Source organism: Neodiprion virginianus, chromosome 5, assembly GCF_021901495.1.
Source record: "Neodiprion virginianus isolate iyNeoVirg1 chromosome 5, iyNeoVirg1.1, whole genome shotgun sequence".
Classification (NCBI taxonomy): domain Eukaryota; kingdom Metazoa; phylum Arthropoda; class Insecta; order Hymenoptera; family Diprionidae; genus Neodiprion; species Neodiprion virginianus.
Window position 1 is genome coordinate 35,503,335 of NC_060881.1, and position 24,841 is coordinate 35,528,175.

The window sequence follows — 24,841 nt, forward strand, 5'->3', positions numbered from 1 at the left end:
TATACATTTTTACTGCAGTTAGGCACGAAGAGTAACGACGTATTAGGAAGTAATTTTGAAGTAACGATATGAGCAGGTATAGCGAAAATGGCAGCCTACTAGCAAAGTTACTCGTAATGTGTAATAGTTATATAACGGATACCCTGCGCCCAAGTCGAACAGTTAACTGATTTAAATGATGAAATTCGGCCTGCTAACAGCATGGTGTAAGGTAATGAGTTGCGTTTTTGCGCATCCCCGCCGCTTACATGACGTTATTTTGAGCACTATTTTTAAAAGCTATAAAACAGCCGTTCATTTTTACGTTCGTACCGTATTTGACGGGGCCGGGAATAATCTTGAAATGTTAAATAATCGGTTACAGAAGTTATGTTGTACTTTTTATGGGAGAAACGGAATTCTTGTCGTGATGCCATGTGGGGATTACGTGACATTACTACTGCGCATCTCCGTTTAGAGCACACCTTGTTTCCTTACACCGCGGCTAACAGCATGGCACAGATCATAACTCACGTCCGGAAAAATTCAGCCACACCACGTCCGCGAGTATACGAAATACTCACGTAACATAAATACATAATATAATTCCCCGTCGCCACTTTTTTACGAACTATTATTACATTACAGGGGCAATTTAATGATTCGCGCATGTGTGTGCGGTATCTGTTTAACGGTAATTGGTTCGCCGTAATATGAAACAGGAACCTATAATAGTTCACGATTCATATGCATCCTCCACTACTTTGTAAGCACGTTAGGCAACTGCCAGTTATCCTTTATGCTATAATACAGCGCTCGCACCGCCCGTACAACACGGGTATAAATGCTAGGCGCATCACGCGCCCAGCAGCAATACATACGGTTGTCATGTTTGCTAGCAGGACGTGTATCCCTGCGCTTGTTTCTTCGAGTCTTCTCATTTTTTCGTTAATTCTCGAGTAACAATCATATCAACGAGATCCAAAAATGGGTGGACTATCAAACTGTGATAGGTGAGAAGTATATACCGGCCCGACTGGGTATCGGAACTATTACTGAAATTTGGTCCATTGTGCTGGAGGACTTTTTTCGTCAAAACCCGCTTTCGAATTGTTAAAAACAATGCTCATCACTTCTCTCATCCGTAGTGTAAATTTTGCCACTAGATTTTTATATTTTCGATGTTTTATATTTTCGTGTTTTCACCACATTAAGTGGTTAATTTGAATCGTTGTTTAACTGCATAATACCAAGCTCGTAAAATGAAATATCTGGTTATGAATGCATAATTACGTGGATTTCATTTTCTCTTCCGTTACAGCGAATTTCAAGATACAGTGGCCTTCACCATAAATGGCGTGCCGTATACAGGTTGGTAATTACAAAAGGAGTTCCTGCAAATCTAATAAATCACAGTCTTAACGCAAACGATTATCTGCACGTGAAGTATGGTAAAAATTATATATGATAAGCTTGCTATAATTGTACAAGGTGATTCTTTACAAATAGTAGAGACGGTTATGAAAGAACACGGGGTTCATTCTATCATTAGCAACTAAGTGATATTCTACGGAACGCAACATTTAAGCGGTTACATGGGTTTTGAAGCGCAAAAAAAAAAAAATGTATATATATTTTCTCTAATTTTTTGAAATTTATTTAAAGAATTATTATATTCCAACTTTAAGCATATCAAAGAACAATATTGAGACAATATTTTATAAAATTTCTATCCAAAAATTTGAAAACCCAGCTGTTGAAAGCTGGTTTTCGGAGACCCCTTAGAAAAAATATACCTTGTGGCGGTCAGGATAACTTATGATGCTTTTGCGTGAAATCAAAATAGCAAATATTTTCTGTTAGTACACGGAGAGAAAAATCTGAGAAAAATTACCCTGCTGTTATAATCGTGATGTAAAAGACACCTAATGCAGTTTTTACCGTGCTGAATCAGAAAAATGCGTCTTCACTTTTTAAATTTTGTGCTGCCGAAATACATAGTTTTTAAGCGAGGTAGTAATTTTTTTCATAAAAACCTATAATTTTTTTAACATGCATCAATAAAAACTGCATTAGGCGTCTTTTACATCAGGATTAGTAACAGCAGGGTAATTTTTCTCAGATTTTTCGCTCCGTGTAGATGAGTAGGGCAGAGCGGGGTCTGTTGAGCCGCGGGGTCTAGTGCTCCACCTATAGTATTATGCACACGGTGTGTGATATCTACGGGTGGGTGGTATAAGACGAAGCAGGGGGTTGAGGGACCCGCGCCACTGTTGCATTAGTCGCCGGCCGGCATTTGTTTTGGGTAGGAGCACGTGATGTTGGAAGTTTAGTGCTAAAAGTAAAAAAACATCGTGCCACTGAAATTTGGTTTAAAAACTACGAATATTATCATACGGTCATCAAGTAAGTATATTGTGATTTTAACATGATTACTGTTAATGTTTTAAGTTTCATAAATAAATTATTTTCAATAAATTTTTAGTTATTTAACATATTAAATGAAATTCGGGGAAGGGGTCATTTGAGACACAACAATTGGGGTCGAATGAGCCATGTGTAGTCATGTTCAAATGACTTCTAATATTTAGTCACGTTAAGAAAAATAATAAAAAGTTTAATAAGAAGAAAAAAAATGTAAAGAAAACAAAACTTCCGTCAGACACCAAAGAGGATGATTATTTTTGTCTAGTGTGCGCTGAGTCCTATTCAATCAGTCTCCCAGGAGAAGAGTGGGTACAATGCACTAGTTGCCGAGATTGGGCTCATGATAAGTGAACTTCTGGTGTCAGTGCATTTTATGTTTGCATGAACTGTGACAGTAACTAAGCTATTTAAGGTAGTACCGTGACATGTAAAGGACACCAATAGTCAATGGCTATTGTTTTCTTTCTCACTCACTAGTGCTGTCTTTCTTTACCGACTATCGCTCACTTACTTCCACTCACGTGAATCATCGTAAGTCACCAACTTTAAAAGTTATTTACAAAAAAATGAATACCGCTTGCTTATGTTTTTTTTGAAAAAAATTACTTGTTATATCCTGAATTACTAATTCTCAGTTTTTGAAAACAATCCTAAGAAAAATATGGCTGTTATTAAATAAAATGCTCACTCTAACTACGGTCGGGATAGGGAATACATGTTAAATGTACGACTTTCGATTGCTAATATTTCAAAATTTAGTACCGCAAGGACTATTAAAAAAAATTCTTACGTATAAAGCACACTTAAAATTATGTGTATTCAAAAATCGAAAGATATTGTAAGAAAAGTGATTTATCACGGTACTACCTTAAGTGTTTTTTTTCAATACGAAATTTATTTAAGTTTGTTTTTGTTTCTATGTTTCATATATTTTAATATGACAAGTTAGTATAACCCAATGGCTCTAGTGACCCCATTGTATGGTTCAAAAGATCCGGCCTGTGGGGTCTTATGAGCCATATGACTGTTTTCATTATAAGGTAAATTTAGTATAGTAAACAACGGATTTGTTAAAGTTTTTTGATCTCAATATGTAGTCCAATACATAAACGACTGATTTAAAATTAACTCTTTTGTTATTATTTCTTTGAATGCACCTTACACTGATTTGAACAAAATGCGGATCAAGTGACCCCGCCTGCCCTACCTACAGCTTGTGATGAAACGAAGGTTTCAACAAAAAAATTGAAATTATAATTTTTGTTATAGTCTTATACGGAACTTGTACGATTTTAGGGAAAAATTTAGACCATGTATTGTCTTGCAAAGCAAATTTTGATGAAAGAAAAAAGGATCCTTCGTTCAATTATGAGTTATACTCACGTGCTAACAGAAAGTATTTGCGTTTTTGATTTCATATGAAGCTATCATGACTTATCCTGACCACTGTGCGGATAATTTTTCTAAGGGATCTTCGAAAACCAATACTCAACGGCCAAAATTTCATATTTTTTAATAAAAATTTTATAAAATATTGTTTTTTTATATTTTATTAAAATGTGTCATTTATTACATTAAAAAAAAATTAGAGAAGATATACTTTTTTTGGCCTTTAAAACCTATGTAACGCCTTGAATAAGCATAAGCAAATAATGCATTTTTTGCAAGTACAACGTACAATTATGTGTATAATACTGCTGTATAATACACCGAATTAACGAACTGCATCCCTTAGTTGACGAAAGTACACCATCTGGCACATCATTGAACGTATACCTTCGCGAGCATGCAAACCTCCGGGGTACTAAAGCTATGTGCCTCGAGGGTGGCTGCGGAGTATGCATTGTGGCCGTGAATATTGGCGGCAATACAATGGCAGTCAACTCCTGTCTGGTTCCCATTCTAATCTGTCATGGGTGAGTGTAAAACTATACTAGAATGCCAAAAATATTTATTATTCTATCCGTTATAGTTGCAACTTTGTACATGTGGTTCTTGATAATCATATGAATATTATATGTGCAGCATAGTGTAGATCAAGGTATAATTATCCAATATCTTCAGCTTTTTGTTCTTGAATGGTAGGTGGGAAATTACGACGATAGAAGGCGTAGGCAACCGCGGCTCGGGGTACCACCCGGTGCAAGCAAGATTGGCCCAATTTAATGGTTCGCAATGTGGTTATTGCTCACCTGGGATGGTTATGAATATGTACAGGTAATGATGATTTACACGCTGTCACGCAGATATTATCGGCTTACGTTCAACGTGGCCGTCAAGAGGGACATTTTATGAACAATATGTGTCGGTTCCAATTGTTCTAGCTTGTCGCGGGAAAAAAAACAGCCGACAATGAAGGATATTGAAAACTCGTTTGGAGGTAACATATGTAGGTGCACTGGGTACAGACCGATTCTAGATGCTTTTAAGTCACTCGCGTCAGACGCTAATTTGGAATTAACACAGAAGGTTCGAGACATTGAGGTGAAATACGATTTGAGTTCAAAGATACAAAAATTACCACAAGTCACTTTGAAATTCCGAATTTTATGAAGGATGAAAATATGTTTGTAGGAGTTGTGTGAAATAAAGGTTTGTTCAAAAACCGAGCAAAGCTGCAGCGGTTCGTGCGCAACGATACAAAAGAGCAAAGGCATCGGGTTTCGGCACATAATATTTGACAATGCTGAGTTCTACAAAGTTCCTACCGTAGACGGGTTGTTTTCGATTTTTGAGAAATATCCTGACGCAAGCTACGTTCTTCACGGTGGCAATACAGCTCATGGTGATGATACAGCAAACAACTGCCGTTAATATTATTCCCAGGTACACGTATAATCGCAGTTTTTGTATTTTTAGGAGTATACAGGAGTAAGAAGTCTCAGCTTTACATCGATGTGAATGATATACCTGATTTGCACCGGGTCGAGTTAACCAAGATCGGTTTGGCATTTGGCGCTAACTTAACACTGACGAAAGCCATGCAGAGTTTTAAGAAATATTCAACCTACAAGGGATTCAAATATTTGAATCTGTTAGCGGATCATATCGATCTGATCGCTAGTGTCCCCGTACGCAACGTAAGCTATGTCATACTACTGTCGAGGATAGAGGTATATGTTTAATGGTTTGCATTTGATTTGCAAATTGGAGAAAAATTTCAGATAGGCACTTTGGCTGGTAACTTGATGATAAAACATCAGCACCATGAATTCCCATCCGATATTTTTCTGATCCTCGAAACCGTTGGTGTTCAACTCCACATCCGTAAGAATTTTGACAATTTTGTGACGTTACACTACATTAATCGTGTTGACTGCATTACACGTAGAGATCTTGGATAACAATTGATAATTTTCAGTTGAAAATCCTACAGACAAGCTGAGTGTGAATCTTATACAGTTTCTTGAAATGGATATGAGACATAAACTTATATACAGCATTATTTTACCGCCCCTCGAAAGCGAGTACGAATTCAGATCCTTCAAGGTATACTAATCGTAAATCTATTTACTGTTTAACGGCTGTAAATGCCACGCAATTACTATGCATTGTATACCTCCAGTTGTGAAACTCAGCTATTCTTATTGTTCGACGTGATTCGTACGTCATCAAATTCTTGTTAACTTGGAACAGATAATGCCTAGAGCGCAGAACGCGCATGCGCACGTTAACGCTGGATTTCTTTTCAAACTTGACGAAGGTGGGAAGGTTTTAGAAATGCCAAACATTATCATCGGTGGAATCAGGAATGATTTTGTGAGTATCTTCGGTGCATCCAAACGAGCCCCGAACTGAAATGTTGTAAATAATTACAGCTTCACGCGCGCAAAACAGAAGAATATTTGAAGGGTAAAAACTTGTTAACCAACGATGTCTTCCAGAGGGCGATCCAAGTTTTGCACAACGAACTCAACCCAGATCATATACTTCCCGATTATTCTTCCGAATTTCGGAAAATATTGGCTGAAGGTTTATTCTACAAAGTAAGTTGTACTGGAACAATTATGTTGTATTGTTAGGAGTCGCGGACGTATTAAACAATCGTGATGACAGATAATCGTTCCCGGGTTTCAGTATGTTTTAAGCATAAACCCGAACAATGTTGACCCAAGACTGCGAAGCGGGGGAATGATTTTAGAACGAGGGTTATCAACGGGCAAGCAGGATTTTGATACGGATAGAAATATATGGCCCCTGAATAAGCCACTGCCGAAACTTGAGGCCATATATCAAACATCAGGCGAGGCTCACTATATTAACGACATCAAGACAATGCCAGACGAAGTACATTGTGCCTTTGTACTGACTGACGTTGCCAATGGGTACATCGAGCACGTCGACACAACGGAGGTTATGGTAGGAATGATATTATTGTGTTTCGATTGTCTTGCCCTTGACTATTGTATTTTTTACCCTCTCGTGACACGCGCGACGTCCATAAGATCAGAGCGGTAATCTGTATATACGTAATTTCAGAAAATGAAAGGTGTTATTGCCTTTTATGACGTATCGGATGTGCCGGGAAAAAACGTATTCATACCAAAAGAAGCAGAGATATTTTATCTGCCCTTCAATGAACCCGTAAGCTGCCATATATATATTTGTAGATTATTCTATTGCTTACTACATGGAGTAGCTGCGAGTTTGTATCAAAAAACGTACTAACAATTTCCCAAGACGCGAATTGTTCAAGTATCTGCAAGTATGATTTCAATTTCAAAACTTACTGGCACTTTTTCACGACAATCAGATCTTGGAAACTTTCCAAACATTAATTAACAAATTCACAATATTGACTTCACTTCAAGGCTAGCAAATTTTTAATTAAACCGTGCAGGTACTTTCTGCCTCTGCGAAAATAAATTTTACATCACTGATTTTTTGAGACCGAAATATTTACTGTCGAAAAAAACTTGCACAAGTTTTTTATTGTAAATACCTCCGTAAGCTATTCGCCATGAGGAAAATTCTTTCGTCCAAAAATCAAACTTAACCTTGACTTGACTGAGCTAGTCGATACGAATTATGTACGTCCAATACAAGATATGCAACTACAATATTGTTACTACGGCATTAATGACGTCTACTTTCTTTGAACGTACTCCAGTTGTTTGCGGATAAGGAAGTTCTGTACGCCGGTCAACCGCTTGGGATGATAGTTGCATCGAGTAACGCAATTGCTAACGAAGCCGTGAACAAAGTAAAAGTAATTTATACCGGGTCATTTGAAAAAAAGGCAATCGTCTCCATCGAAGATGCAATTGCCTCGAAAGATGACAGCCGAATATCTACTCCGGTCGTTATACCAGCTGAAAGTAGAGGTATAGTACTGGGGAAATCCCATCTAATTGCACCTGACGCGGCCGACTAGCACTGATAGTGAACTGACTGAACACGAACAAAGCGATACCACTAACTGGGTCTCAAAATGGGTGCGTTCCGAAACTACCTGGCAGCGTTAAAGACTCCCTAGAACAGATGCAGAGCTACTCATGAACTTGGAAGCGCAAAACAGATGAAAGACAGCACTGGGAGTTAATATCGGAACGCACCCAATGAAGAAATAAACCACGGTCTTCAATACAGGTCTGGAAACTCCAGTGGACGGGGTAAGTCGCTTATTGAAACTCGTTGGTAGCTCACTGGTCGCCACTAGGTTCGCTGCAATCTTCATATCTTCACCGGCGCGGGCAAGAACGGCCCGGGGGTTCGTATGTAAGATGGTGGTTCAGACAAGGACAGCACTAGTCGCCAAACGCGGCTTATACCAATATTGAGGTTATGTATATCACGATATTATAACCGCAGCGACAACTAGTGGCCCCACAAGGACTGAAACTTGTCGTTGCTAAAGTACGCATATGATTGTATGCTCCCAGCATAGGAGTTGCCAGACCTGTATGTAAGACCGTGATACCGTTTTATGTATACATACGCTTGTGTTAATTATGGTGTGCAGGAACTGACACTAAATACGTGATCAAGGGGGATTTCGTCTGCGGCGGACAATATCACTATACAATGGAGACTCAGACTTGTGTCTGCTTGCCCGTCGAAGATGGTATAGACGTATACACGTCGACACAAAATATTGACCTCAATCAAATTGCTATTGCTACATGCCTGGGTGTACCGCAAAACAGGTGAGCTGGTGCATGCAAGATTTCGTACCACGGATATCTTACATTCAACTCTCATAATTATATACTTATGTTGCACCCTCTTGGCCACGTGTTCGTCACGTATCTCTGTCGTTGGGGCGTCGTCAATGCCTCTGTTTAAAGTCAAATGGGATTAAATTGTTCAAAAGTTGACTCTAGAACACGTGGTCATTGGATCATACATGCAGGGTCATTCGTCGAATACTGGTCACGAGTGCGAATGAGGTAGCCGATGCTACCTGAAGCCCGGGCGACCTTTGTCTTAACATTGTTGCAGCAACAATGACCGCATGGTTAGGAAACTCAATGGTCGACATGTGGATCTTCCTCGAACCACGTGACAGCCGCGCCCACCAATCCCGGGACGCATTTACGATCTAGTATACCACGAATCTCGGGAAAGGCCCGTTTAAACGCCACCCGATTATACACCAATTGTGTTGTTGGACATCAAAGATAATCGAAGGTGGACACATACTGATTCGACACAGATATTTATTGGACACAGTCCGATTGGATATCAAGTTTTATTCGACACAGCCCGATCGGACACCAGCGGTATTCTGGACACACCTTCAACAGACACCAAATATTGAATCAAAAACGGAACTTCTAAGACAAGAATCTTTCGTTGTCCGCATTCAGTCTGAAAATGGAATTTCAGCGTTACTTTTCCAGGTCTGACAATTTTGGTTTCAATTGACTATATTAAATATATTTATTCAATCTGTGGCGCTAGATGGATGGGCGCGCCCGCAGTCCCGCTTGTGTCAGCCGATCGGGCTGTGTAGAATCGATCTGCGTCAGCTGAATCTCGTGTCCAATACAGCTTTCGATAATTTTTGATGTACCGATAATGCTGATATCTAGGTAATCGAGTGGTGTCCAAACGGGGTTGACTTCGAATCTCTACTCATTTCCTCATTGACATATCGCTTGTGTTCAGAAACGAATAAGGGTTCTTGTAGATTCACAGATTCACTTGTATTCCAAATCTGTATGAAAGCATGGATTTCAAAAATGTAACAATCCTTACCCCTAGCATCAACATACGCGTAAAGCGATTAGGCGGTGGCTACGGGGCTAAGATATCGCGTGCAGCCCAGGTAGCTTGCGCATGTGCCCTGGCTTGCCACAAATTAAACCGACCGGCCAGATTCGTGATGACACTCGAGAGTAACATGAGCTCGATTGGGAAACGATCTCCGTCGTATCACGAGTACGAGGTCGGCGTTGACATTAACGGGAAGATACAGTATCTAAACGTAAAACACTGGTCCAATTCCGGTGCAATTTTCAACGAATCTTCAAGTCCCGTAATAGCTTATCACTGTGGTAACTGTTACGACACAAGTACATGGACCCGCGAGGGATATGAGGTCAGAACCGACCTACCTACAAACACCTACTGCCGAGCGCCGGGTGCGTAGAATATAATTATAATTTGGCAGGAGTACTGTTCAAACACGCAGGTATTTTCGGCATGACTAACATTCTGCGTCGTATTCTGCAGCCTCCACGGAGGGTATAGCCCTGGCTGAGAATGTAATGGAACATATTGCTAGGGAGCTTGGTAAAGACCCCATGGATATTCGAAGTGTAAACATGAACCCGGCCGACAATTGCATTATGAACGAACTTATCGAGGACTTGAAAGTAACTGCCGACTATAACATGAGAAGGAAGGCCGTGGAGAGTTTCAATCGTGTACGTGTAGAAACGAAAGTTTATCCTCATTGAAGTTCAACTTTGGAAAGATTTGGGTTAGTTGTACATAATGCAGAGCGATTTTCTCTTCGCAGGAGAATCGATGGAAGAAAAAAGGTATTGCTATGGTACCTATGAAGTACCCGTTCACATTCTACGGACAATTTAATGTCCTGGTGTCTGTTTATGCTCGTGATGGAACAGTAGCAATTACTCACGGGGGTATCGAATGTGGTCAAGGAATCAATACAAAGGTACGCAGATAACTGACAGTGTGCATAACTTTACGAGTGATGTTATTTGCACGATGCACGATTTAAAACGAGGCGTATAACTTAAGCATACACGTGCGTGCTTGAGTGATCTTCATTTGGCATCTTATGCTTTAGGTTGCTCAAACGGCTGCCTATATTCTTGGCATTGATTTGGAGATGATTTCGATAAAGCCAACCACCAATCTGACATCACCTAATAATACTGTGACTGGAGGCAGCTGGACCAGCGATTCCTGTGCATACGTCAGTACTTTTGTCTTGTCAACACACCTACAACCCATACTCTCACACAGACGCGCGCACACACGCACAGAGCCACAGATACCTCTTTATCGATGGTTTCTGTGGAAATAGACGTATTTCGGTGGGCCAGATAGTACGGACGTATTCTGCCGGGTAACCTGGAACGGACATATCTCAAAAGATGCTTCAAGTTGTGTATAAAGCTCTGTATACACTTGCTGTAGCATCTTTTGAGATACGACTGTTATATCTGGTCCGCCAAAATACGTTCTGTTTCCGTAGGACCTGTCGAATATGTGTACAGTCGGACCTCAACTCTCCTCCCTTATGGCAAGAGTGGGGGTAGATGGGATCTATGGAAGGGGTCTGAGGTAACGCCGGGATTGGTTCTCTGGGAACCTGGATTCTGTGGAATCCGATCCCAAGTTATCCATAGAATCGAGGTCCGGCTGTGTGTGGTCGGCTGACCATCTAGAGAAGGACAATGGACATACAGGGTGAGTCAATTGAAACGCCGAGAATGGGAGGCGCTTAGTTGATGAATTAGACCGTACCCCTCAGCCAATCTGGAGTGCGTCGATTGAAACTCCGAGAATGGGAGGAGCTTAGTTGTGTTGATATGAAAGTAAGGTTCGAAGTCTGCATGTAGATACTTACTGTGAATGAGAAACAATAATGTAGATATGACAATAATGGAAAGACGATAGCACGAAATGTCAACAATTAGGTTCATCTTAGCATATGAAAGTCATGTTTACTCACAGGCCTAGCGTAGTTGAATAGGTTAGTCAGTATGTGTCAATAAAGAATGAGAGCAGTTTAAACACTGTTTACTTTAATACAATTTACCAGCCATCATTATTAACACAACTCTTGTTGTCATATCGTGACTATATTTCTCATTATCACTGAATGCCTGTATGTAAACTTCGAACCTTACTTTGATCGACACAACTGAGCTTCTCCCATTCTCGGAGTTTCAATTGACTCACACCGGATTGGCTGAGGGTTACGGCTTAATTCATCAACCAAGCTCCTCCCATTCTCGGTGTTTCAATTGAATCACCCTGTATAATGGATATCTGGTGCATGAAACGTGGCAAGGTATACATGCGTGGTTTTCGATCTATCCCTGAACGATTCTTTGAAATATATCGCTGTTATAACTATATTTTCCTAAATGCTTCCTTTGTACAAGTGTACATTGTGTCTAAAGCACATCTGTAATTGGATCTTTAATGATCTAATGTTCATTGACAGGCTACGATGATGGCGTGCAAAGAGCTAATCAAGAGGTTGGAACCAATTAAAACAGAATTGCATGAACCAACGTGGAAAGATCTGGTGTTCGCGGCTCATCAGAAGGACGTTGATTTATGTGCACGGTACATGTAAGTAAGACGCTAGACGGTTCGACTGCATATTCAAGTTGAACATTAATCATGACCTATAATACATTCACTCGTTATTCGAAAATATACAATAATAAACGCACATTGCACATACATAAGACATGAACTGAGGGTACTTCAATGTACCAGGTTCGCCGCAACGAAGGATGACGTGAAACCTTACGCTATCTGGGGATGCGCTGTAGGTGAGGTAGAAGTGGATTTGCTTACTGGCCAGCACGTCATAACCAGAGTTGACCTAATGGTAGACGCAGGCATCAGCATGAGTCCGGAGGTGGATATTGGACAAGCTGAAGGCGCTTTTATCATGGGTCTTGGATATTGGACCAGTGAGGATTTAATATACGACCCAGAGACAGGAGTTCTGACGAACAATAGAACTTGGGTATAACTTTTCGTTACATACATACGGGTGGTCCCTAATGTTGTTCTCACCCTACGAATTCATGCGCGAGGAGTTCAAACTAGGCGTAACAATGCTTTGCAGAATTACAAACCACCCGGAGCCAAGGATATACCTATTGATTTTCGCATCTCACTTCGCAGAAATGCTCCGAATCCACTTGGAGTTCTGAGGGCTAAAGGTATAGTGGTATTTTTGTCTTATTCGTGATACAAAGTAAGAAACGTAAGAATGGTATACAGCTCTATAACTAATTGGTTCTAGAACAGAATTCCTGTTTTTTCCGGCCTGTTTACCGGGTTCCTATGGGTTTGACAAACCTAATATCTTTGATCTTATATTGTTCTATCTAAAACCAATAACCAGCTGTAGCTGTAACCAGGTGCAAAAATTAAATGCCAGAATGTTATCAAAATACGTTGATTATAAATCAAGGCGAATATTATAACTTAGTTTTGTTTTTTGATTCATTTGCTTGCGAAATGAGACTGCTCGGACAATTATTCCGTAAATGCGAACTCGAATAGAAATCCCCGAATCTTGCATACCCGCTGCTATCATCTTTTGTGGTTGACTCAAGCTTGAGGATTTTACATGAAAAGTGTACAGTAATGTTTGATTACATTTTTGAAAGTTCCTACCGGACTGATAAATCTCAATTTGTGAAAAGGATTGAAACGTTGTCACACCGTTGTGAAAGGTCGCATCACAAACCATATTACAGTCTTTAATACATATCCATATACTACCAACTACCGAACTTGGCATGCGGCGGAGACGTAAAATAATCTATTATATCAGCGGTCGCAGGCGTAGCGTTTATTTTTTAAGCTCTCACATTTCCACCCATACCTTCGACTAACTAATATCATTTACCTAAGAGCTATTAAAATATGCGAAAACGCGACATGAAAGTTAAGTGATTGACCTGCGGCTATTGTACATCCACAAATTTTGGATCCACAGCTACCGGTGAGCCGTCATTGTGTACGAGCTGCGTAATTATGTTTGCGATTCGTAACGCCATAAACGCTGCCAGGGCTGATGCTGGAAATACTGAGAAGTGGTACGATCTACGTAAGTACCTTTATCTATAAGTAGGTACCTTTATCTAAACAATTTGTAGCTGCTATAAACATCGTCAGTCGCCCGTAACCCCCCTCCTCTGCCCCTCCCCCACTGCAACCAGATCTGGCGCTGGCAGCTAATCTCGTGCACTCAAGAGTTACTAATTTATATACATATTATGTTTCTTTCAGCTGCTCCGATAACAACCGAACGGATCCTGTTAAGCAGTTTGACCAACAAAGAGCAGATGATTATTTAACGTTTAAAATTTAAATTAAAGACGGAACAATGATTATAGAACCTTAGGAAACAAAAGCATTCAGTACCGCACACATTATCATTACCCACGGTTTCAGTATTTTATCCGAGGAAGCTCAATCGTGAATCTACAAGCAATTAGCTATACTGTTAAATTTAGTATAACAGCATAAATCCACATATCATGCCTAGTATCTGTTTCATTATTATTTTCCCAAAGACAAAGTTAACACAGTAGAATTACATTATCTCATTGTTTTGTTTTTATGCGCAATAATGTAGACTACCAAGTTGATATAAACTGTACAAGTAATGTATAAAAATATACTCAACTTACTTATTTATACTTTGTAAAAATTATCACTCACTAACGTTTTTCAACTGGGACCGCGTATTGAGCGTTCATACACAGGCCGATATTCCCATTCAGCCATTATTGTGATTCCAGACTCCCTTCGTTACCTCTAAGTTTCTCCCATCGATTTATTTTTTCCAAAGGGTAGCAGATAACTGCTGAAATGAGCATCAGCGAGCCAGAAATGTAAAACGAAACGTCATAACTTCCAGTAATATTCATGAAGACACCTGCAATTCGATATACAGATGTAGACAAATTATCTTTGCTACAGCTTCTCACCTTCGAAAAGACTGCCCATTTATAAATCTGGATATTGGCACTTTTCTCTTACCAGAAAGAGGTGTACCAATAGCCGCAGCGACACCTTGAAATAATAGCGCCAACCCGAAGGCATTCGTTAATTTCTCCAACCCTATCAAATCGACAATCAAGATGGTCCTGAGTGCGGCAAATACAGCTAAAAAAGTAAATTGTATCAATCGTACATCTGGAAAAACCTTGATAATGATCAATGTATCTAGCCCTGATCTATACTTATAATACAATATTCATTATATCGGTATAATATGTATATTAAATTTTCATCGAGTTTAATTGGGCTTTTATTCAAGTCTGTTTCAATGCTGGTTTTACTGCAATGGATCAACAACCAGACGAAGCATACAAAATGTGAAAGTATATAAATTGACGACTATCAGAATTATATCATCATAGTGTGACCGGCCTCGAATTGTGCGGGAGCTGAGTTTAAGGTAGTAGCCCGGTGTGACGGGTTCAAAAAATCGATTTTTTTTTTTTTTACATTTTTCGGAAGAAAAACATCTTAAAAATATGCTATAAAAATTTCAGACATAAATTTTAATTATTCTTAAAGTTATAGCTAAAATAAGAGAGCGCGCCGTAGTGTGTATGAAAGCGTCGCTGTCAAATCTGTTGCTAATATTGTGCTTAAAAAGCCAACTCCAAAGAAGCCAGAACTTTACGTAGAGCTCTAAAAGCTGCTGAAAATGACAACTTTGAGGAAACGGAAGGACTGCTCTATGCACCAGGCATAGCTGATTAATGTAAGTATAATTTTATTGAAAAAAATCTGTTGTCAAAACTTTAAAAGCGTTTTTCTCAAAACCATGTTTTCGAAAGTTCGGGGAATCACTGACTCAAAACTATTCAACCGATTTAGCTAAAAATTTAACCCGTTATTCTAGACACACATATCTAGATGCCGTACCTTTAAAACATTTAATTTTTTAATTATAAACTATTTTATTTAAGCAATTTATGAAGAAAAAAAATTAGATTTTGAGAACTTTTTTCACAAGTCCGCCATTTTGTTTTTGTTTTTTTATTTTTATGTATATTTAAGGTTCGGGACCTAAAATGAAGTCTACAGAATAATAATCTCTTTGAATTTTTTATTTCAGATGACTTTGGAAGGCTGTGTGTTTCCCCGAACCAACTCATCTTTTCTTTGAGGACTCCATATTGACGTCAAAAATTTTAAACAAATTAATGTAAAATTAACTTTAAAAAATTTTTTTTATATACTTCAAAACACCAATAAAAACATGTAAAAACTTTAAAACGATAGCATTTTATTTACTTTTTAAAAAAAAATCATGAAAAAACGTCTAAATTTCGGTCGTCACACCGGACTACTACCTTAATCGGTATCACACACCTGCACTGATAGCTCAACCTCAGCATTTCGTATAAAGCGTAGGAAAGTAAACAGACTTGAATAACGAAGCTCTTAGTATTATTCAGTACCATGTGGTATCACTCACAAATACTGAAGCCGAAGACGGCTGCATAAATGAACTGATACTCCGTGCTAAAAGACAATCCGGACCCGATTGTGGCGATACCAGCAATACTGATGAACACGTTGTTTACGAGTAGAGCGTTGACACCTGGTAAGCTCGTGACAAGACCGCAGACAACACGCCCAATAGTGTTGGTTATACCAATAACGGACAATAGGAACGTCGCTGTTCCCTCGTCGATACCGGATATTATAGCTCTGTCTGGAATCGAATTAATATGAACCACCTTTCGTGCAATATCGATTATAAACAGCTATGCCGTAAAGCAATTGACGAGGTAAATAGATAGTAAGTCGGCCCGTGGTTGTAGGTTACCTGGGAGATACGTGAAAGGCGTATAGAATCCCATCATGGTTAAAGAGCCACTGAAGGCCAGAGTTAGGAATGAGGGACTTTTGAGAAGGCTAAAGTCCAGCATTGTCACCAATATACGTCGCACTCCTTCGGGGCACAAGTAGCAAGCTCCACTCTTCTCCTCGTCCACGTCTGCTTCTGTTGGGAGTCGGGTCACCGACATGTGATATCCAACCGAAGACGTCTGATTGAAACGAAATATCTTCGTTAAACTATCAACAACGACCGATAAAAGAACCGTACTGTTACAGGTACTATTTTTTACCTGCGACTTGTAGTGAGACAACCTCCTCAATGAACCACCGTAGAATATGTCATCCCTATAAAATGGTCTCTGTATGTTGTCTTTGCTAGCAGTGGCCGGTCTTGATTTGTAAAACTTTTGACTTGTGTCGGAATTGGATCTGTCTCGGCGAACGCACACTGTATGTCTTCGTTCATTCTGGATACAGTAAAATATTTTAAAATGATTCACGAGTACAAACGTATATCAAATCCCAACTACTACCGAGAGTCAAATTATTTACTGTCGGTACACGCCCATTGAGACGCTCCAAGTCACCGCTCAGCAAATTGTTTTCCTCCTCGACGGTTTTCAATTCTTGATCAGCAAGAATTTTCACATCTGGATATAGTACGGGTTCCGACAATCTGTCGAGACTACTGTGATTGGATTTCACTTGCTTTCCCATTCCATGGCTCTCTTTGTGAAGTGAATGCAATGATCTGCAGCTATAACAGGATGCATGAGCAACAGATCTGAAGATATATGCATAATAGATGGCTGTCATCCATCGGGATTTTTGCTTACAATTAGTCGATTTTGCGCAGAATTAATTAACATATATCAGCTAAAGTGCATAATGGAAAGAGATATCTCCACACGGAACTTTTACCTCTAATGGACGTACCATGGACATCCGTGATGGATATGCAATACCTCTATTAGACATCTATTTAAACCAATTAATTAAATACCAGAATTATGTACATCAGAGCTTTATTGGAGACCTAAATGTCCGCTTGTTATACGTCTAATAGAACTGTACTAGACATTCAAATAGGTCTCCATTAGAAATTTCATGAATTTTGTGGAGAATAAATTTGGATCTCCAATGGACGTTCTTTCTATCATCTTTCTATCTTCTATCAGATCTTCATTGGAGATATCATGGATTTAATGGGTCAGAAATTATTACCTTTAGTCGACGTTATTTTTATGTCATCTACTCGAAAAGTCTAAGACCTATACAACACAGACTAGGCACTTAAGGACAGCCGAATACGTAAATATTGGGTGGAATTCGAAGTAAAAGATAAGTCAGAATTGCTGGTAGCTTGTATAATTTGGAGGTTTCTTTTATATTGAGAGAAGGGAACGACCATTCGCCGCCTGGTGGCTGTCTATAGTATATCCACTTATGTGCATGGATATTCATAGGCATCCAGTGGATATCCATCACTGGCTTTAATCTGACCGTAAATGTAGGGAATTTCTACAAAGGTCTATTAGAGATCCACCGTGGATATGAACCACTCATAGGGTTGTGGATCATGTATATAGGCCTCTGATAAATAAGAGTGTTCCGTGTGGGTGGGACTGGGTGGGAGAATAATTTAGGACGCATATCAAGTGTAATCTGTAATGCAAAATATTATATCTCTTCTATTCAAAAAAGGTATGATGGATTGAAAATTATCCGCTTAATCCCTTTTAAATCTCTGCTCGTCTGTGTTTCAAAATATACGGTATAATTGTAGTATATCCTGTAGTTGCGAAAGTTTGGAAAATGAGATTTCATTACTTTACGATATTAGGGCTGCTACCAAGCAACTGTGCGGCGGTCGCAAATTCAGTATTGTTGTTTGTACCAAGGAGTCGGCGTCCGGATGGCTGTGTCGTGTAGAGGCAACCCGCCGAACCAGATTTCCTGGACAATGGCACCATCTCAATCTCGGTCTTCTCCTCAGTAGCTTTATAAACCTTTACGCAGGACGGTGCCAAGGGTCGAAGCAACGCTCCGAAAACCGCACAATTCAGCAGCATTCCTGCACCGTGACAGCATCAAGTTAACATGCCTGTATGTGTTTATCTACGGTATATGCCAGTGCCGTAGGTATATACCTGGTATATACGGGGTCATTTATTGGTTGCTGAAGACCTGACCCTTAAGCAATTAGAGAGAGCTGCTTATACGAATTTCAGGTGAAATCGACTGTGTTAGTCGCAATTGTATATAACGACAACCGATAAATAGCCCTGTATGTATTAGATGTAAGGCCAGACGTGTATGCACGATAAGAAAAGTAGGTGTGTCCAGTAAATTGAAAATTAATACATAACAGACGGAGATATGAATAAGTAGATGAGCAGACCCGCTTGAATGAGAAATGCTCCTCTCCAACCGTAGTGATTAATTAAGATTTTAGTGATTGGCGCTAGTATAAATGCACCAATTCCTGATCCGCAAACTGCTATGCCTGTTGCTAAAGCACGCCAACGTTCGAAATAAAATCCAGCTGATATCACGGCAGGGACGTAAATGAGACCAGCTCCTATTCCACCTGATGAAAATAATATCGGTAAAGAGTCGATCAGACATGTTATATGTAGAGGGAAGTTAAAAGAAAAGACAAGGTGCTAGATATTTTGCAACACTGAGTAAAATGGATAAATCGTAATTACCCAAAACACCGTATGAGATGCACAAAAGTTCAATCGACTGGCCGAAGAATGCCAGAATTAGAGCTGAACAACTTATGACACTGCCAAGCATCGCCACAAGCCTAAATCCGTACTTGTTAGCTAGCGCCGACACGAACGGGCCTGAAAAATACCATGCAAATTTATCACCAGACTCGGCTGTTGTCCGATGCTTGATGATGTTAAAAATAGTTTGTACAAATCTTAGGCTTTACGGGCAATACTATATTGTGCAACGAGTTGGCAAAAGGCAAGATTCTCAGCGAGTGCGGTTATCACACTCACTCAGAATCATCATTGCCCACGGGTTGCACATGATATTTTTCACGATAAAAATGTAAAATTAGGCAATTTTTGCCTCCTGCTGAAAATACACAAAATAGACGATCTGCCCACTAGTGGCAAAATATTCTTCCACCAGTAGACAAAAACAGTTTTACACAACGCGAGTATGGTTTACGAGTTTTTCTATGCGTGTTTTCCGTACAAAAAGTACCCGTTTCTATGACGGTCGAGTGAATCTGCGCATGCGCATACGCGGTGTACCGTAAAGACCACTTTCAAGTCCTAGGAGTTAAAAGTGGTCTTTGTTGTACTTCGCCCATGCGCTGTGGCGAACAAATTTGACATTACGCGACCCTAACCCCAATTTCGCGTTTTCTGAAAAAACATGTAACACACTCTTGTTGTATAAAGAATCGTGTGCAACAAGGAGGCAACGGTTTTTTCGCCTCGCGTGTTTGAAATATTCGTCTTCGGCTGACTTACGACTCATATCACAAACTTGGGCTCGGTCCGAAAAGACCGAGTTTGTCTCCTTGTTACACATTATACTACTTGCCCACAGTGGGGAAATAGCGCCCTTTGTTCATTTCCAGCTGGTGGCCAAAACCACCTGGTTTTACGTTTGAGTATGTGAAAAAACTATTTCCCGTAAGATACATACGCCCGGATTTCTCTTTCAACGTTGGTGGGAAATTTCCGAAACAAACTAACCAGTGATCAGGTAGAATCCACTCTGCAGAGAGCCCACAAGGGCAACTTGTGCCTTTGAAACGGATAATTCTTCGCAAATGTGAACTAGAAATACGCCGAAGCTAAAGATGATGCCATCCACAACCAAGTTACACATGAAAGAAGCTGCAACTATGACCCAACCCCAGCCACCATCCGGTGGAACGACCATCTGCACCTCGACTTCCTGATTAATGAAAATGAGATTCAGGAGAATAGTTAACACCACTTTGGTATAACTCAGGACTTTCCAAAATGACAGCTCTTGTTTTTTCAGGTATTCTACTATATGAAAATCCTTTGTGACAACAATAAACTGCACTCTGTTCGCATCGTGTCAGTTTTTTCAAAACCACTGCTGCTTTGGTCAGAGCATTGAACTAGTATATTATATTTTATAAAAAGGCACTGCATATTTCCGGCACAGCAACTTCATGTTACCCGAACAGTTTCCAAGTCAAGTTGCCACTCTAAACCTAAAAACTTTGTTCTTACAATCGATGTGAATAAGATATCAAAACTTCCGTTGCTAAAAGATAGACATTATTGCACTGGCTTGAAGTGTTCTTTTTTATGCTAGCCGTAAGAATTTTCATAACATCAGAGAAAAAAAGTTACATTCATCAACTTTTTCGGTTACGGAGTACAGTGAAGCAATATACTCGATCAGCATACTCTTTAAATTTCTTTGAAGTAAAAACAACCAAACTCGAATGATAGAATCAATATTCACTCCTTAAGAGTGAACTTTTGGACTCCAAACGCCTGGAGTGAATAAAATTACTCTGAATTTCACTCGACTTGGAATTGCGCTGTTTCCACTATCGCTTAGTGGTTTTTCATGCCATTGGAGCGAATTCTCACTCCAAGAGATCGAGGGAGATGCTGCTGAAAGCTATCAGCTGTTTTTTATTTCAAACTCACTCTGTTATCTGCTATTACCGCAATGCGTTTCACCCAACTCTGACCTGGCAAGACCAAGCCCTCCCAAGATGGTTAAAAACATACTCAATCAACCCGATTTTTTCTGTACGAGTAAAATTCAACATTCCTCAACGCAAACACACCCAAGAAATCAGGCAAGTTTAAATGTTTACTTTATTTTCGTCACGAATAATTTGAATCTCACCTGAAAAATTTCTTGATCGTCATCCATTTCCCTTTCCGAACAACCCCCTTTGCTATGACGACGGCCGTAACTCCGACTTTCAGAAATGTCCTCCACCTCCATGCACTCATTCCTGGAGTGATCATTGCAGGAAGTTTTCTTCATCGTGTTATATCTGCATTAAATCGCACACAGTGTAGGTTAATGAACGTGTAGATCGTGAATCAACATTATGATATCTAAGAACCGATTTTTCACGTTATAGGTTTACAACACATTGCGATATAGAATTTTATAGCACTGCAACGAGGAAGGAATCGATTGATGCAACTAAATATGCGTAGGCGGTCCTGGGTCACTAACAACAAGTATAAATGTATTTGTTGCTATTGCCCGTCAGTTCATATACGCTAACGAACGCATCAACGATTGGATTATCTTATGTCTATATACTAGTTGCGGTGACTAAATCCGGATTGATGGAATCCACTCCGATCCCGAAGGAATAATATACAACAGTCTTGCGGGTATCTCGGTTTCAACACGTGACCAAGTATTACCTCCGAGCCTATGACGATTGACTCTCACAGGTAATTCTTTATTGGATGCTGATTTTACAAAGCGATCTGCCTTGGCCAATCTCAACTCTTTTGGAAGTAAGTATAATACCTACTCTGCACAGAAACTGCATTTACGTTTGGTGCAGATACGTATAATATTATAAAAATTTACATACTATTCTACATGCATAATGTGATCATATTGTTGTGAAATAATTTTGACATACTGGTTACAGCGAGGAATTATACCATATAGCTCAATGAATATTTTATTCTCTTCTCAATGTCCCCCTCGTGTCTTATATGCAATGAAAAATGTTGATTGTATTCTTTTGGTATCCCCTTCATGTTTGAGCAGTTTGCAAGAATATTTTACGGTGATTGGCCTGAAATATGATCGTCTTTAAGACCCTGGATGCCCCGTACATAAGCAACGGTTGAAGATGATCGAATAAATCACGTTGTCATTATTTAAAGTCTAAAGGTCAAATGATAAGAGATGCCTCCGAGCTTCAAGTTAAACGTTCACCCAGTTGACCTTAACATATAAATACGTAATTTAATTCGAATCGAGATTATTATTCAAAGTCTATTTCTATTCTCTCGTTGCAGCAACGTGGAATGTTATGCATGCACCACAAATGTTCATTAAATTACAAGTGTATGTATATTTATTTGTAAATACTCGCCTATACTTCGCAAATAATTCAACTGCTGAAGTAATATCGTTGTCGGCTGAGAAGATAAATGTACAGAAGTGTAAAGAAATCATGTACATGCATGAGATATAGGTTTCATAAAGCAGACTGAATCACGATGCATTTCAAGAATTTAATGTACAGAGAAACGTGTTTTTTCTTCAACAACCATATGACCTATAATAGTGCAGAAACTACAGAACTTTTTCACAATTCAATCAATGCCGCAAACTGCAGCTATCAGGGGACACTTGTACGCTTCAGTGAATTCGTGAAGGTAAACGCTGATGAAAAAATTCGAACTGCTAGAATTTCCAGGACGGAGCAATTGCAGCTGAACCGGTCAGCGAACATACGTTAGAATGTGACATTATATTGCACGTATGGGCTGTACATGGTTACGAGAAAAAGTAAGGAAGGCGATGATATCTTTTATTAATGCCGTCCAAATATCGAAAACATAAACAATGGCCGTATCAATGGTCAATATACTGCGTTATCGTTTTATCACTCTATTCGAAACAAAGACTCGCTGCGATACTGTAGCATATATTACAAGATGTTGGAATCAAACATGCTACAAATGCACATTTATATCATCATGCACACATTCTACCATAATTTTCGATCGGACATTACAATATTCCATAACACCAGGTGTTATCCGTACAGCGTGTAGAGATCATACGAAACTCGTAATTGGAATACCTATGCAACTATGTGTGGCTCTAGGCAGTTGCATTCTTGACCCTAAATCACCGTTAAAATAATTCCACTAAAGAGACACACCTAGACGCATCAGCAAGTAGAGGCATGAGTAATGTACAATACATACATATCTGAAAATATATCGTACCTGATTTATACAAATCTAAGAAAGCACCTATTTTATACATGCAGTGCGTGCGTGTGTGTGTGTTGTATGGTGTAGTGTATTATATCATGCAGAAGGCTGAGGTGCGTCGTATTTTACTACGGGCAAAAAGTATCACCCTTCAAAAATGCAGTTTGCAGATTCACAGGATTCAAACTATATAACTTTACTCTGTTGTTACCAGAAATTTCAACATACGTTATTAAAGTAGCCGAAAGCTATAAAGCAAAGACGACGATACGCTACATTAAAACGCATCTTCCATTTGTCGCATGAATTGAAAATCTTGTACATACGCGTATGGCCATAAATAAGAAAAATACATAGACATAATATTGAAACGGCTTGACATACGTATAAAGTACGCACGCGCGCGTGAGTGTGTGTGAGTGAGTGCGCATGTGTGTGTTGCTGTACAAGTGTGATATAAAACCATTAGCAATCAGCAGTAGGTGTTAAATGATCGTAGCACAAAAACTCCACGCACCAATTCACACGCACGTCGTTTGGCTGCGAAATAAGAGAAATACTAAGGCTGTGCTCTCTTCTCGCGGGTTCATTTACCACTCACTGCTCGTGCAGCGTTTGTATCTACTATGCTGCTGTCTCCGGGGAGCTGATCCGCGGTGACTTAATTCCCTATTTTCGATAAGACAGAAAGTAATACTGCGACCACCACGGTTTGTTACCGAAAGTACGAACTGAAATTTGAAATTCGAAATTGTCAAAAATTTGCCGCAGTAATGCCCGCGGTGTAATGCGGTAAACGCATAATTTACAGACGTACATCTAAATGGGTCAACATTCTTCGCCATAAAAGCAAAATATTGATCCTTGCGCGACTCAATCTTCTCTTACGCTTTCCCGTGCAACTTTATCTACTGATGATCGTTCCAAAGATATATCGTATTATAAATTATAGCAGTCGTGAATTTATAGTTTGAATTCCCGTTGACAGTTGCTTATCAATGCCCTGAAACGCAACCGTACACCTGGTCGTGAAAACTTCGAAGGATTTTAATTTGGATGTAATTTTTCGTCTCATTATAGTTTACAAGTAAAACTTTTAAAACCGTACGGATAATGTTAATATTTACTTTAAAAAAATGTGGTAAAGTCCGTTCGTTATATGTACCTATAATCACCCAATGTCACATGTCATGATACGAATGATATTGAATGGCGCAGAGAGGAACGTCGGGGAGTTGGGCGATAAACACCATTTTGACCAATCGGTGGGCAGATTCAAAAGAACAAACTGCTTTATATCACCCTGACGCAAAATGAAAAGTATATACTATACTATAGGTATATAGAACACTACAAGCCTACATTATGATTGCTTTTCAGCAAGCTGTCAGAATCATTGACGCGCGACAACGGAGAGCGATATCATTCGATATATCTACGTA

General features: G+C 39.5%; 2 protein-coding genes and 1 long non-coding RNA gene across 20 annotated transcripts; 2 read left to right on the plus strand and 1 right to left on the minus strand.

Moving 5' to 3' along the window:
- Positions 1 to 824: 824 nt before the first annotated feature.
- On the plus strand, positions 825 to 14,468 carry LOC124304513 (xanthine dehydrogenase/oxidase-like). 10 transcript variants are annotated; one of them, XM_046762842.1, is made up of 24 exons: positions 835 to 992; positions 1,301 to 1,350; positions 4,142 to 4,322; positions 4,492 to 4,623; positions 4,731 to 4,890; positions 4,981 to 5,191; positions 5,266 to 5,486; positions 5,571 to 5,673; positions 5,768 to 5,895; positions 6,043 to 6,165; positions 6,225 to 6,392; positions 6,463 to 6,765; positions 6,886 to 6,990; positions 7,517 to 7,730; positions 8,369 to 8,552; positions 9,613 to 9,992; positions 10,084 to 10,277; positions 10,373 to 10,531; positions 10,667 to 10,795; positions 12,056 to 12,186; positions 12,337 to 12,592; positions 12,695 to 12,791; positions 13,577 to 13,687; positions 14,435 to 14,468. In XM_046762842.1, exons 1-24 carry the CDS (start codon positions 967 to 969, stop codon positions 14,437 to 14,439), a joined length of 3,771 nt encoding a protein of 1,256 aa, XP_046618798.1. In that variant the 5' UTR covers positions 835 to 966; the 3' UTR covers positions 14,440 to 14,468. The 10 variants fall into 10 exon arrangements, 8 of the variants coding, with proteins under 8 accessions (XP_046618803.1, XP_046618798.1, XP_046618795.1 ...); XM_046762839.1 differs by lacking the exon at positions 14,435 to 14,468 and adding an exon at positions 13,870 to 14,282 and having other exon boundaries at positions 836 to 992; XM_046762841.1 differs by lacking the exon at positions 14,435 to 14,468 and adding an exon at positions 13,870 to 14,282 and having other exon boundaries at positions 836 to 992; positions 6,484 to 6,765.
- Positions 2,396 to 3,534, plus strand: LOC124304524 (uncharacterized). Its single transcript, XR_006908213.1, has 2 exons — positions 2,396 to 2,818; positions 3,280 to 3,534. It is a non-coding gene; the product is annotated as an uncharacterized LOC124304524 (long non-coding RNA).
- On the minus strand, positions 14,119 to 24,718 carry LOC124304515 (monocarboxylate transporter 12-like). 9 transcript variants are annotated; one of them, XM_046762861.1, is made up of 13 exons: positions 23,917 to 24,718; positions 22,547 to 22,592; positions 21,319 to 21,472; positions 20,172 to 20,376; positions 19,158 to 19,298; positions 18,815 to 19,036; positions 18,277 to 18,520; positions 16,999 to 17,203; positions 16,737 to 16,913; positions 16,433 to 16,655; positions 16,079 to 16,318; positions 14,626 to 14,751; positions 14,119 to 14,521 (listed from the first exon to the last, which is right to left on the minus strand). In XM_046762861.1, exons 3-13 carry the CDS (start codon positions 21,460 to 21,462, stop codon positions 14,370 to 14,372), a joined length of 2,079 nt encoding a protein of 692 aa, XP_046618817.1. In that variant the 5' UTR covers positions 21,463 to 21,472; positions 22,547 to 22,592; positions 23,917 to 24,718; the 3' UTR covers positions 14,119 to 14,369. The 9 variants fall into 9 exon arrangements, with proteins under 9 accessions (XP_046618817.1, XP_046618811.1, XP_046618812.1 ...); XM_046762855.1 differs by lacking the exon at positions 23,917 to 24,718 and adding an exon at positions 23,412 to 23,817; XM_046762856.1 differs by lacking the exon at positions 23,917 to 24,718 and adding an exon at positions 23,264 to 23,817.
- Positions 24,719 to 24,841: the final 123 nt, after the last annotated feature.

Excerpts from the sequence above, each read along its gene's own strand:
- LOC124304513 (XM_046762839.1), top strand. The coding sequence starts at position 967 with ATGGGTGGACTATCAAACTGTGATAG. Across the intron at positions 1,351-4,141 it reads AAATGGCGTGCCGTATACAG|TTGACGAAAGTACACCATCT; the intron begins GTTGGTAATTAC and ends TGCATCCCTTAG. Across the intron at positions 12,593-12,694 it reads TGACGAACAATAGAACTTGG|AATTACAAACCACCCGGAGC; the intron begins GTATAACTTTTC and ends AATGCTTTGCAG.
- LOC124304515 (XM_046762854.1), bottom strand. The coding sequence starts at position 22,635 with ATGTACATGATTTCTTTACACTTCTGTACATTTATCTTCTCAGCCGAC. Across the intron at positions 21,473-22,546 it reads GAATTATTTGCGAAGTATAG|ATATAACACGATGAAGAAAA; the intron begins GCGAGTATTTAC and ends GATTTAATGCAG. Across the intron at positions 16,914-16,998 it reads TCAATGGGCGTGTACCGACA|AATGAACGAAGACATACAGT; the intron begins GTAAATAATTTG and ends TACTGTATCCAG.